Here is a 15,931-nt window from a genome sequence, read left to right as displayed (position 1 = left end):
AAGGGAGTTTGGGGATCATTTCATATGGCCCACAACACTGACCAACAGAATTTGGACTGAGGGCACATCTAACATCAAGAGTGACTGCTGTCTTTCGGTGCCTGTTTCAGTCACTGACCTGCCAATTTGTAGCAGACACAGGCCTGTCCCACAGTGTACTACACCCTCCATGAGAAGACCAAGAAGTGGAAGAGCACAGAGCTCAGAGCTCAGATATTCCTGTCGAGACCAGAACTACCACACCTGTCAGAACAAGGTTGATCTCGACTGGAACAAGGCAATCAGGGAAAGCCCAAGGATTTAAATAAAAATTAGAGCTATTTCTCACCGTGACAGAAGGACAACAGAAAAGATAGAGTGTTAAAAATGAGCTCTTTCAACAGCTTTTAGGGATTGGCTTATATTTTGGGCAGTGGATGGTAAAAATCCTGCTGGTATTTTGCTGAATCTCCTGCAAAGAGTGACTCTGATGCTCAGTTGTAGTTTTTTTGATTAGAGCACCAACATTTCTCCAGGCTATAGTATTGCAAAATGTGGAGAAACCAATTTATCACAGCCAGCCAGAAGTGACTGAGGCTTCTCATAACATGCCTGAAGGAGCAGACTGCAGGCTTCCACAAAGCTCTTGCACTGTTTTTCCTTTCTGCTCTGAGTACCCCCCTCAACACAGCAGAGAGAATAACCCCCCACTGGCTGGTGGTTTTGTCATATCTGCAGCAGCTCAGGTCTCCCCCTGAAGAAGTGACATGTTCTTCAGGGTCTCCCAGAAGAAGTGACAACAACTGGAACCAGCCAAATTAGCTACTCCTCCTGCTATGCTGCTGGCCATAAGCTCTAGGGAAAGAGCAAAGACAAAAGCTTGTTCCAAGAGTAGGACCACAGCCAGGATGCCCAAGGAGGCTCACATTGAGAAATGGAAGCAGAGTCTCTGAAGGGCACTTTTTCTTCCTCCCCACTTTTCTGATGCCTTAAGGCCAGACCCTCTTGGCTGGGACTCCCCTCTCTTTTAACAGTGTAGGAGGCAGCAATATGCAGACACATAAAGAAGACCTACATTCTTACACATGCACCCACTCCCTCACTAATTGTCCCAGTCCTTTTGCAACATCATTTGCCAACAGGGAGAAGCCAGCAGGAAGGTAACTAATGGGCAAAAGCAAAATAAAATCTTATCCCCCAAAGCAGTGCAGGCAGAACTGAAGCTCCCATTGAGACATGGGCTCACAGCACTGACTTGTCTCCTCTTAACATCAGTATGGAAGATGATTACGTTGCTAGTTTAAAGCAAATCCCCTCTTTCCCCAGTGTTTGTCAGATTGTCTGAGTCTCAGACCTACCTGAGAAACTGCCTTCCAGTCCAGTAAAGAGACAAGTCTCTTCTCCCCCACAAAAAACCTAACACACACACACACATTTTCCTCATAATGCAGGAAGAACAAGACGGATAGTTTTCAAGAAGTTTTTTTAATTAAAACCAAAAAAAGGAGCACACACCAGAGCTTGACATGGGCTAGCCAAACTGCTGGTCATTGGGATGTTGAACTGGCATGAGGAACGCTGTGTTTCTGCATAACTCAGAAGCACCGGCACAGAGACTGGGACTCTGCCTGCCAGGCTACTGCTGCTTTGTGCTGAGCAGATCCTTCTCGTGTGGTGATGGGAAACTTCATCCTGGAAGCCAGACTCTTTTTCCAACAGACAGAAGTCCTGAGACTGGGGAAAAGATCATTTCAATGAATCTGCATTTTCCAAGCACTTCTGGAGAGGATTTCCAGTTCGTTCTCCTGCCTCCCCTGGCAGGTTGCACAGATTTAAACGGAGACATCTTTGGCCAGAGCCACACTGGTAGGACACAGTTCTGCTTCCACTGAAGTCAACACATGTCCTTCTCTGGACCATAATTGCAGCTGCACCAGGGCCCACGATCACTAACCACTTGCGCTTTAAGGTTAAATCCTCATCCACTCCATCTAGTCAGCAACTTCTGAGAGCTTCTTCAGGTTCATGTGAGTGTGTACCAGTAAATTCAGGTAATTGTGAACATCTTGGCTACACAATGGGGTGAAGTTTTCAAATATGCCCAAGAAATGGAGGAGCCAAAGTTTTGTTTTAAGACATGACTTGGGCACTTGATCAAGTATTGAAACCTCCCTGCCATCTAATAAAGCAGTTTCCAAAGCTGCTGTTGTGTTGCTCCACCAGCCTGGTTTCTTTACCAGAAAGGCTGGGCTAAAAAAGTGACACGTTTTTCATACACAATTTTTATCTGTTAGAATTTACTAGATATGCGCCACATTTGTCTGTCAAATATTTAAAAAATACTTCAACCTGCTCTAATAATCACATTTTAAAACATGCATCAAGTTTGGATCAGAACAGCTTCTCTGGGATAATCAGTAAGCCCAAATTGCTGATTTAAGGCCTAAATATCAGTCACTGGCCAGCCAGCCACAAAAAATTCAATCTATCCTTGAACTCTTGGAATTATTTTTGGCTCAGACTAACCCTTGTTACCATACATCTTAACCTACACACAAAAGGAAAGCGTATGTGTTTTTCAAGGCTACTGTTGCACCACAAGTTTACATACAAACACAACTTCTGAAAATGTGATACCAAAGTAAGATCTCGCATGTCCCAGGGAAAGTCAGAAAGTCCACAGGAGCCAAGGGAATGGTAACTGCCATACAGGATCAGGCCTAATACATGCATTAGAGAAGCAAGGTAGCTCCTTTGCTCGAGGTCTGGCTGATTCACTTTGCACATACCACTGCTTTAGCATTACATCCTTATCTAATGGTGAACCTGTTCAACCACATGCAATACATATTAATGCAATATGCACTGCAACACACAATACGCATCCAAAGAAATATGTCAATGCAAAAAATCTGACTTCTCACACGTAGCAGGGCTAACAAGGAAGAGCCTTTTACAAAAGACAATCAAGAAATCACCTGAAACCATAAGACCCAAGGGGCCTCAAGCAATCTGCAATCCTAAGACCTAATAACAGATGCTAATTCATGAAAGAAACACAAACAGTAGGACTGAGGTAATGGCAGAGATTTCATTAGTGCAATTAACATTTATAATGGTATGTTCTTTAATAGAATTTAAATAAGGCTTTGAATAATTACACACACTAAAACTAACATTCCATAACCTTATTCTGCATGGAAAAGCAGCAGAAACAACTCTCTGGACTGCACAAGGTCCAGTTAAGAACAATTACATTCAAAAAGTAGATCAAAACAGAAACAACTTTTCCCCCAAAAGCTACATCATCATCTTTGAAGTCAACTTTCTCCCCTAGTGTGAGAAGTGTGAAGAATAGTTGAACTGGGCTTCAGCCCAGTAGATTTGGCCTCGTCAATTTACCAATAGTGCTTTCCAACCCAGAGTCTCTCCTCATTTCTTTAGGGTGATGGAAGCTCATGGAAAAAGAAGTGAACATCTGAAGCAACGGAAGGTGAGTTTTCCCTTCCCCAGGCGCAACAATGTACATAAATTGTGGGAGCTTGAAAAAAAAAGCAAACACATTACACTGTGGCATGTGTGTTTACGGTGCATGTTTGCCTTTAGAAACCACTCATAGACAATGGGGCTGGGTGGGTGAAAAAACTTAAAGCAGCATATGAAATAGTAATATACTGTTTCTAAATCTGCACCGTCCTGCAGAATCAGGAATTATAATTTATTCAGATTGTTTCTCAACAGATCCAATCTATACTGGATATGTAAAAAACAAGAGACTAAGTCATCAAGGAAAACCAAAAGAAAAAACCTGCACACTGCAGGAGTTTTTAAAAACAGAACAAAAGAAAAAGAAATCCCAAGAAACACTGATGAAAGCTCAGAAAAATTTATCATCAATTCTGAAGTGGGGCCTTGTGACATCATCTGGGTTAATGAAGACTGAGATGGACTTCCCAGGGTTCTCAGTCACTAGCTGTTGCAACTTTTTGGCTAATCGGTCATCAGGCTGGTTGGTGTCCCCTCCATCTGACTGCGGGGAGGGGATGCTGGTGGTGCTGCCCCGCCGTTGGAGCTCTAGCGTTAGCCGGTTGGCTGCTTTGACATGTTCGATGGCAGTTCGAAGGTGTTCGGCAGGGTCTGAGCGGACTGAGGACAGCTTCCGTGCATGTAGCATGACCGTTTCTTCAGAGAGATGCTCCAGCATGTTGCACTGGGGGATGAAATAGTTAGGGCACATCTTGTTGACCAAGCAGTGCTGAAGATCATCAATGAGACCCAGGAGAAAATGGGCTGCGTAATCCTCCTGGGCCAAGTAGCTGGCTGGTAGCCTGTCGCAAGCCCACAGCATCATGCTCCTTAAGTGATATGGACTAATGGCTTTGGGGCGGGACAGCAGTTTGATGATGATAGCTTTGCAGGCCTGATAGGCTTGCATGAGGCTGCTGGAAATGCACTTTTTCAACTGCACTTCACTTCTGGCAAATGACAGCCTCCATTCATTGTCCTTCTTCCCCTTGTAGGAACAGGCAGGCACTAAGTAAAACCCACTTATGACTTCCTCCTCTGTGATTTTCCCATCCCAGAAGTGGTTCTCCATCAGCCAGCTCTGGGCCACAGCTGGCCAACCTTTGAAGGACACCACCGGCACAATGTCGTACAGCATGCGGCTGCTGCCCACTCCCAAAATGATGGATATGATAGTCCCGTTCTTTTCTACCTTCTCCACCTTTGGCATGCCTCGCTGAGGCTTTTTCTGGATCTCAGAGAGCACAATGCTAATGGAGTCGTAGAACCAGTCTGCGACTTTTGTCGGAGAGAAGAAATAATTAGTAGCTCCATTGATATGGTCCACGATGGTGCAACAGTCCTTCCATTTGCTGATAGTTCCTTCGTCAAACAGACGCAGGCTCAGCCAGGAGTGGCACAAAGCTGAGTGGCGCATGTCCAGCGTGACTGGTTGGTTGCGGTCATGCAGCTTCAGTGCGGGCACAAGCAGGGTGAAGTCCATGTCATAGTCTGTGCCTCGTGCATAAACATTCAGCTCATCAAGATCGATGTCCACCACACCTTCCCGCACACCACCTGAAAGCAGCAGGTACTCGTTGGCTACAGGCAGCTTCTGGTCAAGTTTCTGAACCATGCCTGCAAAAGAGAGAAAGAAGACCTTTCAAGAGAAGGCAAACTGATCTGGGATACAGGAGTTAATCAGGACTAAAACCCATCCCATGCCCAGCAGGAAAAAGAGCAACCAGAGGTATCCATCACTGTTCATGTAACACAAATGTACATCAAGGCCCAGCACTCAGCCAACCTTTAGTCCCACCTGACTCAGGGCAGGACCTTTCCTGTACTCATGGGAATGGGTGAAGTCCATCCTAAATATCCTACTGGGAGCAATGGAAAAAGGCAAAGCCTCTGATAAAATGCTGCAAAGCTACTTCCAGAACTAAATTTAACTACTTAAACACCTTCTAAACTAGTTTTTAACTATCTTTTCTCTCACTTCCATGGTATTCAAATGCTTCCCAAGCACTTCAAAAAGAAAAGAGAATACTAATTGACTTACTGTTCTTATTTCCTCACTGGTATAAGAAAAAAGCTAGACCGGCACCGGAGGGTTGGTTTGTGGATGAATGAATGAATAGCTACAGATGTTAGTTCAAGCAAGTTTGACTTTACAATTTGCTTTACATTTACTAATGAACAAGGCAACATGCACGAAGGCAATACGTCCTCCTCTTATGGGGGAATGGAGACAGGTTAAACTATCAGGCAATTATAGAAGCCAGCTCTGAAATTGGTTCTTCAAGCTATAATGACAGTATCATGCCATAAAATATCAGATCAGCTCCCCAGAGCACACACATGAAGACAGATGTCTACTTTCATCACCAAAACCAGACACTTCCCTTTACCCTGTACTGGCTGCAGCAGCTGCATGAAGCCAGTTTTTCACTGCGCATTCTATATTTACCACTATACTCTGTTCACAGAACATGAACAGCAGACTGAGACTCTACACAGTACCCAAGATATTAGCACCTCATTCGATGTTCAAATTAGGCTTAAAATGGAGCTCTGTACTTCAATTGCTCTGTCATCTGCTTCTGCTATCTGGGCTGTTTCACTCCTGGTGTTCATCTTGTGGTTAAATGCTCTTGATTCCTTCCCAGCCTCAGTTCAGACAACACACCCTGGCCACGAGGGAACGAAGACCAATGACTCTGAATGGAGAAGCTGTATCTCTTATAAGCATTGCAAAAGGGGTATATCATTATTTCTTACAAGCACAAGTATACTAGTTTTTGTTGGGTTGTGTTACTTACTGCACCTTTCCAAAAGCACTATAACTTGTTTATAGCAAGAGCGGTCAAATGAAGACCTTCCATTATGAGGGAGCCAGTCTTAGAGAGACATCAGTGAGAATAAGTAGCCAGAGGCATGACAAGATGAGCCAGAGAGCTGCCAATCACACTGTCAGACCAGGAACCACAGACTGATACATCAGGAGTGTTTCTTTACTGAAATGCTCACACAAATGATCAGCACCAGAGTCCGAGCACCTGTTCTGGCACAGCCCCAGGTACCGCAGAGCCTTTCCTGAGTTAACACATCCCCACGGGATCACAGACACTGCCTGAACTGTGTGGGTCTCCCAGGCAGAGTGCAGCAGCAGCAGCACCCCAAAAACACTGAGTGCTCACCAGCCTGAGTGGCCCTGCAGCGCTTTTGGAGAGACTCTCCTGTCCTCTCCTGCATGCTAGGACAAGGGCAAGGAAACGCTATCTGCATGCACACAGGCAAGCCATGACCAGAGTGAACTCTGAAGCGATGCTGACACTGATTCCTTGGAAGAGCCAAGGAGACTCTATAAAGAGGCCTGTGTGTTATGGGGAATGTGTCTTGGGGCAATAGTCAGGGTAACTGTACAATCCCCCATGTGAAATGCCTTGTTAAGTATACTTTACCTGCTTCCAAGAGCACTGGACCCAGTCCATTCTGCTGCACTGAGCTGGGATGATTTTCCTGCCAGGCAGGAAAGGCCACTACCTTTTCCATTTCATGCAGCTCCAGAGGCTGCAAGAGAAGGAAATAGCTCTGGAAGAATGCTAAGAAACTTTTCCTGCTAAATCCTGAGCTAATCCCAGTCTGTGATCTTAACATGTGCTGCCCCATTCATCCTTAAAGGATAATAACCAAGAAAAGCTTCTGTCAACCTCAAAGACATTTTCTGAGGATTAAATATACAGTGAGGTACTTTACCCTCATCTACGAAGTGGCAAAACCTTGCACAGGCTTCTCTATCCCTGAGGCCAAGTAAGCAGCAGTCACTCCCTCAATGCACCCAGAAAGAGATTTCTAATGGGTACTCAAATTAATGTGGCTTCTAGAGACAGCACTGACACACTGCTTCCAAATGCTGTCCTTGAACAGCCTTGGTGCTTTACTCCCCAGTTGTAAGTTGAGTCCAAGACCCATTGAGTAGAATCTGAGTCAATCAAATCATAGGGACAGGGAGCAGTTGCTTTTTTCTGAGCATACAAGTCAGTACCAACACTTACTGTGGGACAGCACAGCTATTCAGGACATGTAGGGTCCTGATGGCCAATCCTGCCTCTACACTGACCCAAATTTTCCACTCAGAACTGTGATCTGCAGCATCTGCCACGCAGACATGCAGATGTTCCTGAGAGAGGCAGAGAGAATGTAACCATCCTACAGTCAAAACTGTTCCAACCTATAGAATTCAATAAAGGATGCATTTTTCTAAATATTTTTTAACTTAAAGCATGAAAAATGTCCTGTGAAGTTCTGCAGTGTGCCCTTTGCACCAAAACTTCTCTCCTACGGTACAGCCAGAGCCTTTGACTGAAAAAGAAAATCATATGATTTTTCTAAAAGATAGAGATTTTCCACTATGGAATCTGCTGTGGGATAAGTGGCTCTCCTTGGCCTGAAGAGATCCCCTGTCCTTATGTTGGAACAGTAGATAGAATTGACAGTCTGATCCCATTCGATCAACAGCAAGTGGGACTCCAGCCCTGCTTTCTAAATGCCCCATGCTCATCTGCCTGGAATGTAGCAGTGAACACATAAGATCAACCTCCAAAGCCAGATGAGAACAGGAACCACTCCTGCCATGTTAGTTCTACACCATTTTACAGCACTCCTGCCCGCACTAACACAAAGCAAAGCTTGCACAGGGCAAAGCCTGCACAGCCTGCTCTACTGCCAGAGGGGTTACAATATGCCAATATTGTAACAATATTACACCATTTTCAAACATCCTTGCAATAGGAAATGCTTTTTGCCCACAGAACACTCTTTACACTTCCTGTAGAAAGAAAGTGCTTCGTGTGCTCACCATTTAAGCCTGGTTTGCAAGGCTGACGACTCCTGGAAGGGAAAGGTGCCATACACTGCCAATAAGTCACTTGTTTTCCCCCCTCCAGAACTCCAGACCTACCAGCAGGGGAGGAATAAAAAAAAAAAAAAAAAAAATCAAGCAATGGCTACAGGAAATGATCCAATGTATCATCAGTAATCTCTCTACCTGGCTGGCTGCAGAGTTTAAGTACATGATTTCCCCTTCAAGGCCTGGACCATCAACATCTGCAGCTCTGCCACAAAGCTAGAGAAAGAATTTTTGCTAACAGATCATAGCAGCATTGCTGATCCAATTTAAGCTGTGGAGCAAGGGGTTGAGATGAGGCCCCTCGAGGAAAATATATTTAGAATAGGCGTAGAGTGTTCTATAAATAGTTGATATGGCTAAGGCTTCAGGGGTTGCAACGTGTTTAAACTGCCCCCCTTATTTATAAATCTATTTTAAATGTAAAGGGATTTCAAAGAATCCCATTAGCCAACATGGTATGGCATACACAACGCTGGCACAAAGCTTTCATCCCAAGTTCCAACAGCCCAAACACAAGCTGAGAACACCAAGTGTATGTACAAGAGAAGCAAGCACTCCAGCCTAGGAAGCAAGTGCGTGCAAATACAAAGAAGAAAAATATCAAGATTGGTAGCTGACCGAAGTACTTAAGATAATAGCACCAGTGAGCCATTTGAGTTCTCTTCACCTCAGTACCAGGACCATTTGGGAGGAGGAGGGAACAGGGGTTACAGGGGTTTCACTTTGTGAAGTTTGTAGAAGGCCTGTGGAGTTGTTTGTGAAGACCAAACCCAGAATTTGTCAGGTCAAACACACACAAATAATTATTTTAGCTGAAAGACGACCAGCTCTCATGGCATTGAAGTAGGTTCATTGATATTTAAGAAGTCTCTTGCTGCTACCAGGCAAAACACATACTTTGCAGTCATATCTTGTGTGACATGTTCTTTTGAAAAGGTGGTTTGGCAAAGCTGGTATTTTGCTAAGTAAGAGATTAGTGTTCAGTTACCATTTCTCTCTAAAGCACCTTAAAGAAGTTCTGTTTTCCTAGCTGTTTAACTAGTTTAAGACCTTCACGAGCTATAAAACTTGACATCTTAACAGGTAAGTATGCTCACAGGCATGAGAAAAGCAGGGAAAGTGAGAATTAGGAGCAGCACCTGTAGGCAAAGCCTGCCAGTTATTTTACTAAACAGATCAGAGCAACACAGGTGAGCAAATGTGTTCTACAGACAGAATTTCATGCCATCATTGTTACTTCAGTGGCAGGAAAATAGGATTTATTTCTACTCTAAGCCCTGTCATACAAGGAGAATAAAGACAAAGAAAAGAGATTTTACTTTTACATAACACCTACATTTGCAATACATTCTTGAATGAACTGGGACTCTGATGCACATGACACAGAGACAATTTTTCCCATTTAAAAAAAAAAAAAGCAAACAATGCAAAGATGCTCTCCATCCATTAGAGAATTTCAGATGAACTGATTTCATGACCATTGCAATGCGTGCTGGGATCTGCTGCTATTTCATGACCAGCTTTGTGAAAATAAGGAGGAACCTACAGACTCATCTTTGAAGAAACTGACCACAAGAAAAAATTACACAAAAACTTATTTCTAACATTTGCGTTTCCTAATTTGGGGTTCCTTCTTGAAGACTTCCCTCCTGATGCCTTAGATATGCAACCACTGCCACCAAAAGAAAATGTGAGCAAAGAAAAATGCCATTCTGTTCGTCTAGCCTGGTCTCATCAAACTGAATGAGGTGATATTCAGGGCAGGCACTGCATTAAGGGACAGTTCTGCTGCACGTGAACTAAAGAGAGGTCAAAGGAGCAGTGGGGTGCTCAGAAAGGCTCCACAAAGGAGGATTTGCAGAACCTCGCATGCAGAAGCATAGAACAGGAGTTCTTCTGGGAGCCAAGCCAGACCCAGGCACTAGCTCTGTGCTGCTCCTGTAAGCTGCTGGGACCATGAGTTACTGTAACATCCCTGTCCCTGAAGACTTGCTGTGCCAGGAAGGGTTTGCAAGCTGGCTAAGAAGCTAATATAGTCGTCCCTCACAGATCATCTTTAACTTCTTAAAATCACAAATGTATTCTATACATCACAAATATATTCTATACATCAACAGCACAGGGGGCAAGCAAGAGACTACCAAACCATAAGGATACCATGGCCAGGCTGCTGAAGACTTCAGGGCACGATCATCCCCAGATGTGTAAATGACAGACACAAGCTGTGTGGAGTACACAGCCAGGAGCTCTCCCCTTTCTCCAGAAGGAAGAGACCCCGGCTTAATGGCAAGGGGCTGGCTGCAGCCCGCAGAGAGCTGTGCAGTGCAATTCAGCACGGAAAAGCAACGGTGGCTGCAGCTTCTCATTACCGAGCTTCTCTGCTCATCTCTTGACTTTGCCATCTAATCTGATTTGAAAAGCAGCACGAGTCTGTGTAAAATCAGCTGTTAAAAATAGCTGCAGCACAGAATAAACATGCCTGGTACCTGCCCTTCGGCCCCACACTGGAGTTCAGAAGATGCCAGAGAACCCCCTCCAACCCTGCTCAAAGAGCCAGAGCACTGTGGGTTCAGCCTAGGGACAGGGTGCTGTCTGTGAATGATCAGAAGAACTGGGACACTCGGATGCTTTACACACTTCAACATGTGCACATGGGCAGATGGGAGAGAAAGGAGAACTGGACAAAATTAGAAGCGTCCTGTCCCTGCTCCTCTCTCTCCCTCACACACCAGGAGAAAGCCTACAGAATTAAAATTGAGATTTTCTCTAGAAAAATCCAACACCTGAGCTGGCATTCTCATTGATATCTTCTTCCCCCTGTTTCTTCTTTCTTTGCAAGTAACTTAATCTCCACAAAACAAGAGGTTTGGATGCCTATTTTGTCAATCAAAAGCAATGATGCGGCGTTCTGGCACTGACCATTGGCTGACCTTGCATTTAGAATGTGCCCTCTCCAAATCACTAGCTTGTGCTCTAGCAGAAGTCTCATGTTACTTGCAGCCAGTCTTATACAGACCCAACTATTGTCTTAAGCAACATTTTTTAGTAATCATATTGAAAGAAAGGGATCGTCATACTGCTGCTATTGCACTCCCAGCACCTGGGAAAAAACATAGGTACATCCCCTTCATAAAATAAATCAGCGCAAGTCCCCACTGACATCAATAGGGCTTTATGTTTAAATTTCTCCATGGACACATCCAAGGCCCTGGAGCCAGTGAACTCCCACAAAGGGAAACTCTCCAGAGGCATGCCAGGAAGAAATCGTGTCTCTGAGAAGACCAGAAATGATGGGAATTGCTTTCAATTCAACAGATCTGATTTGCCTTCCTTGGTTCAGCACTTCCAGCAAGAAGCAGCACAGAGCCCTTGTAGGGAGGCTTGCTCTGTGGCACTGTGTGCCCCAGCTCCAGACGTATTTTCTGGGACATGCAGAAATGTGTCACTGGGAAACTACCCACACTTTGCAGGGGTGCAGAGCCTGAGCCCAGTACCTAAGACAAGCTGAACCCACCCAGGTTTGCAGGGAGCTGACACACCTGCTGTCGAAGGCACGTGTAGTGCCCGTTCATCTCACCAGGGTGGCCAAAAACCATTATTCTGGGTGTATGCCCCCCTCATGCCCCCTGGCAGCCTAGGGAGAAGACATATAGAAGGGATCTTCCTTGCATAGGGAAATTTAGGGATCACCCACATGTAGCACTGCCTCCCTCCTTTCTACTGCTTAATTCTTCCACAGGACTCAGCATAGTCAGGGGTCTTGATTTTTCTCCCCAATTCTACCCAATGCATAACCTTGGCCACACCTCTTTTCTCTTCCATATAAAATCTCTATCCTCCTGTAAGCCCCAAAAGCTAAGGAAGTTTGACCTCCTGCATGCCCAGAAAGTGCTTGGAATTGCTCAGACAGCACTAACCACACACCACATGTTATTAGCTGAGAACCAGTTTGTAAGCACATGATCAATCACAGGATACTCCACTTGGGCCAGGCAATTCTTACCATTGTCTGCTAAAAGAAATACATAAAACCCCAAGCTAGTCGAAAAAACAAAAAGCTTTTGCCATTTTTCATAAACACACTAGACAGGCACTCTGCAGTTCCTTGACAATTCTGCTGCAAATAGCAGATCCTGAAGAAGAGGAACATTGTTCAAAGGAAAGATCCCCACAGAGGTCTCCCAGTGATGCCTGAGTGATGTGTGTTGAATTTCAGGGGCTCCTTTAAGACAGGATGGGAGGCCAGCTCTGATGCAGCTGGGTAGCACTGATTCTTCTGTTTCCCTTGGTAATTGTAAATCTATTTATGAGCAGCACAAGTTTTTGTTACGCAGAAGAACTGAAAAAGTCAGCTCTTTAGGAGAGTTTTTAGTTACAAAGCACATTTTGAAAGGACTACTGGCGGAAGCAGGCAGGGGGTGGGAGGGGAGTGGGGAGACTGAACCGTGTGATACCAGTTTAGTCAGATACGGGAGGTGAGTGAAGGAAGCTGCTCTTTGCAGCCTGATATGCCAGTGTCCTACTGATTCTGCTCCTTTTAGAAATCTTGTGACATGGTGACAGAACACACTGCAGGAACACAGCACCCCCTCGTAAACCAAATCAGCTTCTTTCTCCAAAGTCTTCTTTAAAAACAATCTTAAGAGTAGTGTCCCAGTTTTTTTCCAGTTCCCATGTGCCCTGGTGGAAGCCACCCAGCTAGCTGAAATCCTGTATGCCAATGGAGCTGGGTATTTCAGGGTGCAAGGGGAAAAAAGCCTGTACAGCAAAAGTCAGAGCTGTGACAAACACTCAAACTCATCCTGGCACTAAAACCAGCAGCAGTGTTACTGTAGTGACCTGTTTGGCTAAAATACTCAGGTCTCGGAGACCACAATAGTAGGGCTGACTGCTTCCAGAGCTTGAACTGAACTTTCAGAGGGAGCCCCTGCATTGCTGTGCAACTCTGCTTTGGATAGTGAGGACTTGTAAGAGTCACCCTCCAAACTGATGTTTGGGTTCCAGCCTGACAGCCTGCGTATCCAACAGGCTTACTCCAGAGTCACGTTAACCAAAGTAAGATGAGTGTCTGAAAGCCTACAAAGAATACGAAGTGCAAGTCAAGGAGGTGCTTTAAGGTCTGAAGAATATGTGTGATGTGGTCTGAGAGCAGCTGACAAGGAGAACTGAAGTAAGAAAGGGCAGAAAGTGGGCTTGTAAGAACAGCTTGCTTCTACACCTTGCTTAACGCCGTACACTGTATCCATACGGCATCCATATTTTTAAGTGTGCATAACACATAAAATTCCCTTTGGAAATGGCACAAGATGTCATTTATTCTGGAACTGCAATCCCAGAGATAAAATCTGCCAGAGGACAGATTGCTTTATCAGTTCCACCCTGAACTGAGCATACACATTTGGCAAGGGCTACACAGGGTCTAGAGGGGCCATGTCTGCTCACACCCTTAGGGAGCACTGCTAAGTATTCAGTAAGATGTTACACTGAGGGAGATTCACCCAGGACTCCACTGTTGGATCTGCTTAACAAGGTAACAACAGTGGGCACAAACCAGGCTGAGCTTCACGAGAGCAAAGATGCTGCTCTTTGCAGGAGAGGCTGTTCCGCCCTTGTTTTCCTCATCCCTTCACTGTTACTGTGCTCTTTACAAGAGCATAACAACCTTGGTGAGGTACATAACAAGTCCATCTATCCTGGCGTCCCATTTCAGGCAACTGCTGCTGACTGATTTCAGGGGAAGAGCACAAGAGCAAGGAAAGTATAGCATGATGACTCTGTCTGCAACCTTCAAGCAGTCCCTGGCTTTGGGATTTCCCAAACTAGAGACAGTATTTACAGCTTTGTCTTTAGCAGCACTGATGGACTTATCTGCTGGGAATGTCTCTCATTGCTTTCTAAATAATTTATATTTTTGGTATAGTCAGTGCCTTGCAGCATCATGTTTCACAAAGTACATGTTGTGTCAAAAAGTATGCCCTTTTGCTGGCTTGCTAGGAAATAAAGAAACTCATCTAACCATAGCACCTTCCACTCCACAAGTCACTCAAGATTTTACATGGCTTAGTCAGCCATCTCTCTTCCATGTTGAAAAGGACAATTTATTTAAACTTCATATATCCGATTGTCCTTCTCAGCACTTGCGTGGACCCTAGAATTGCTACACTCTATGTGAAATGAGATGGTCAATACTGCATGTCACATGAAAAGGTGACTTCTGTGTGGATGTCTTCACAGAACTCTAAGAAATACCTCAGCAGCCCTGCCTGCTAAATTAGCCCCACTGCACTGCTGGTTTGCTCAATGTAATGGAGTCCTCCCTAAAATTTAATTTCACCTTCAGGATATTCCTCATGAAGAAGCCAACACCAAGCCCACCACTTTACAAAGGGCATTGATGACGCTGGAAAAGAACAGTGGAAGTAAGACAGGGGAAGGTTTTGAAAGCTGCACAGGAGAAAAAACGTCCCTAGCCTCCCTCAAACTCTCATCCCAATCTGACTTGTCAGCACCAGGTGCCTCTCAGAGAAGACACATGGCAGCTCTCCAGCAATGAGCAAAGCCGTTCCCTTCCAGACCTGGGAACACATTCTCCTCTCCAAGTCATCCAGAGGGGCACGTGTACGTGTCGGGCAGAACTTGACTCCAAGGTTGCAAAAGCACTTTGGGCTCCTCTGGGATGGTTTTCTGTTCTCAGTCACTGTCTGGTTTCTGTTTGCCTATCCTGAAAGGGTTAAGTTGCTACACTGCTTTATGTTCAGGTGCCAGCCAGGGGGCTATGCCCAGAGGAATGCCACCACACCCTCACATCCTGTAAATAACACAAAAGCCCCCATTGTAAATGCATTTTGAGCTGTTCTGCCAAGCCTCCTGCTTACAGGTTTCCAACACACTGGAAATTCTCTCCCCAGCTGCTTATCTACCAGCTTGTTTTCTGCTCCCATAGCACAGTTGTTTTCTACAAAGACAAGTCACATCAGAGCAAATCACAGCACTACTTCTTATGAACTGGGCCTGAACCACCACTGCCCATCCTCAGTGCCTGCTCACTCTGTAATAACAGCTCTGCCTCGCTGCAGAGCAGCAGATTTGTTCTTGACTCAAAAATTTTCCACTAAATGATCCAGCAAAGCTAAAACATACATGTGGAGTATACATGGCAACGAACGGCCATAAGAAGCTTGATGAAGAACCACAGCTGTAATTCAATCTAATGTTCTTGATTTTCCCTTAAAATCCATCAAACTTGGCTCCTGGGGTCAATGACATGACCAGAATGGCACCCCCTTCGATCACTTTCATACTCTTCTATCTACCAATGACTAAGTCTATTTAGCTTTATACCACGGGACAGGTCAGAAAAAGGGGGAATTAAGGATGCGTCTAGGAAACCAGCCAAGCACTAAAAGAGCACTGGACACAGGGGAAACCCGTTCTCTGAGTGCAGAAGGAAAGCAGGTGTCTTCAGAAGTCTCTCTGAGGCATCTGGCAGAGAAGACGACATGAAGCTAACCCTCTCTTCAGCCCCCAGAGTTCATT

General features: G+C 45.0%; 1 protein-coding gene across 2 annotated transcripts in view; it reads right to left on the bottom strand.

Annotated features, from left to right (window-relative positions):
- Positions 1 to 1,489: 1,489 nt before the first annotated feature.
- Positions 1,490 to 15,931, bottom strand: part of MB21D2 (Mab-21 domain containing 2) — a 61,005-nt gene continuing 46,563 nt past the window's right edge. The window contains exons 1-2 of one of the 2 annotated variants that reach the window (XM_065640143.1): positions 6,948 to 6,977; positions 1,490 to 5,121 (exon numbers count right to left, since the gene is read on the bottom strand). In XM_065640143.1, coding sequence (XP_065496215.1) covers positions 3,857 to 5,119 — 1,263 coding nt within the window. In that variant the 5' untranslated portion in view covers positions 5,120 to 5,121; positions 6,948 to 6,977 and the 3' untranslated portion in view covers positions 1,490 to 3,856. Of the gene's footprint in view, positions 5,122 to 6,947; positions 6,978 to 15,931 lie in introns of those variants that run through there. The other variant, XM_065640141.1, reaches the window with a different exon arrangement.

This window comes from Caloenas nicobarica, chromosome 8 (assembly GCF_036013445.1).
Source record: "Caloenas nicobarica isolate bCalNic1 chromosome 8, bCalNic1.hap1, whole genome shotgun sequence".
Taxonomy (NCBI): Eukaryota; Metazoa; Chordata; class Aves; order Columbiformes; family Columbidae; genus Caloenas; species Caloenas nicobarica.
The sequence above is the reverse complement of the archived record's forward strand: the minus strand, read 5'-3'. Positions and strand labels throughout refer to the sequence as shown.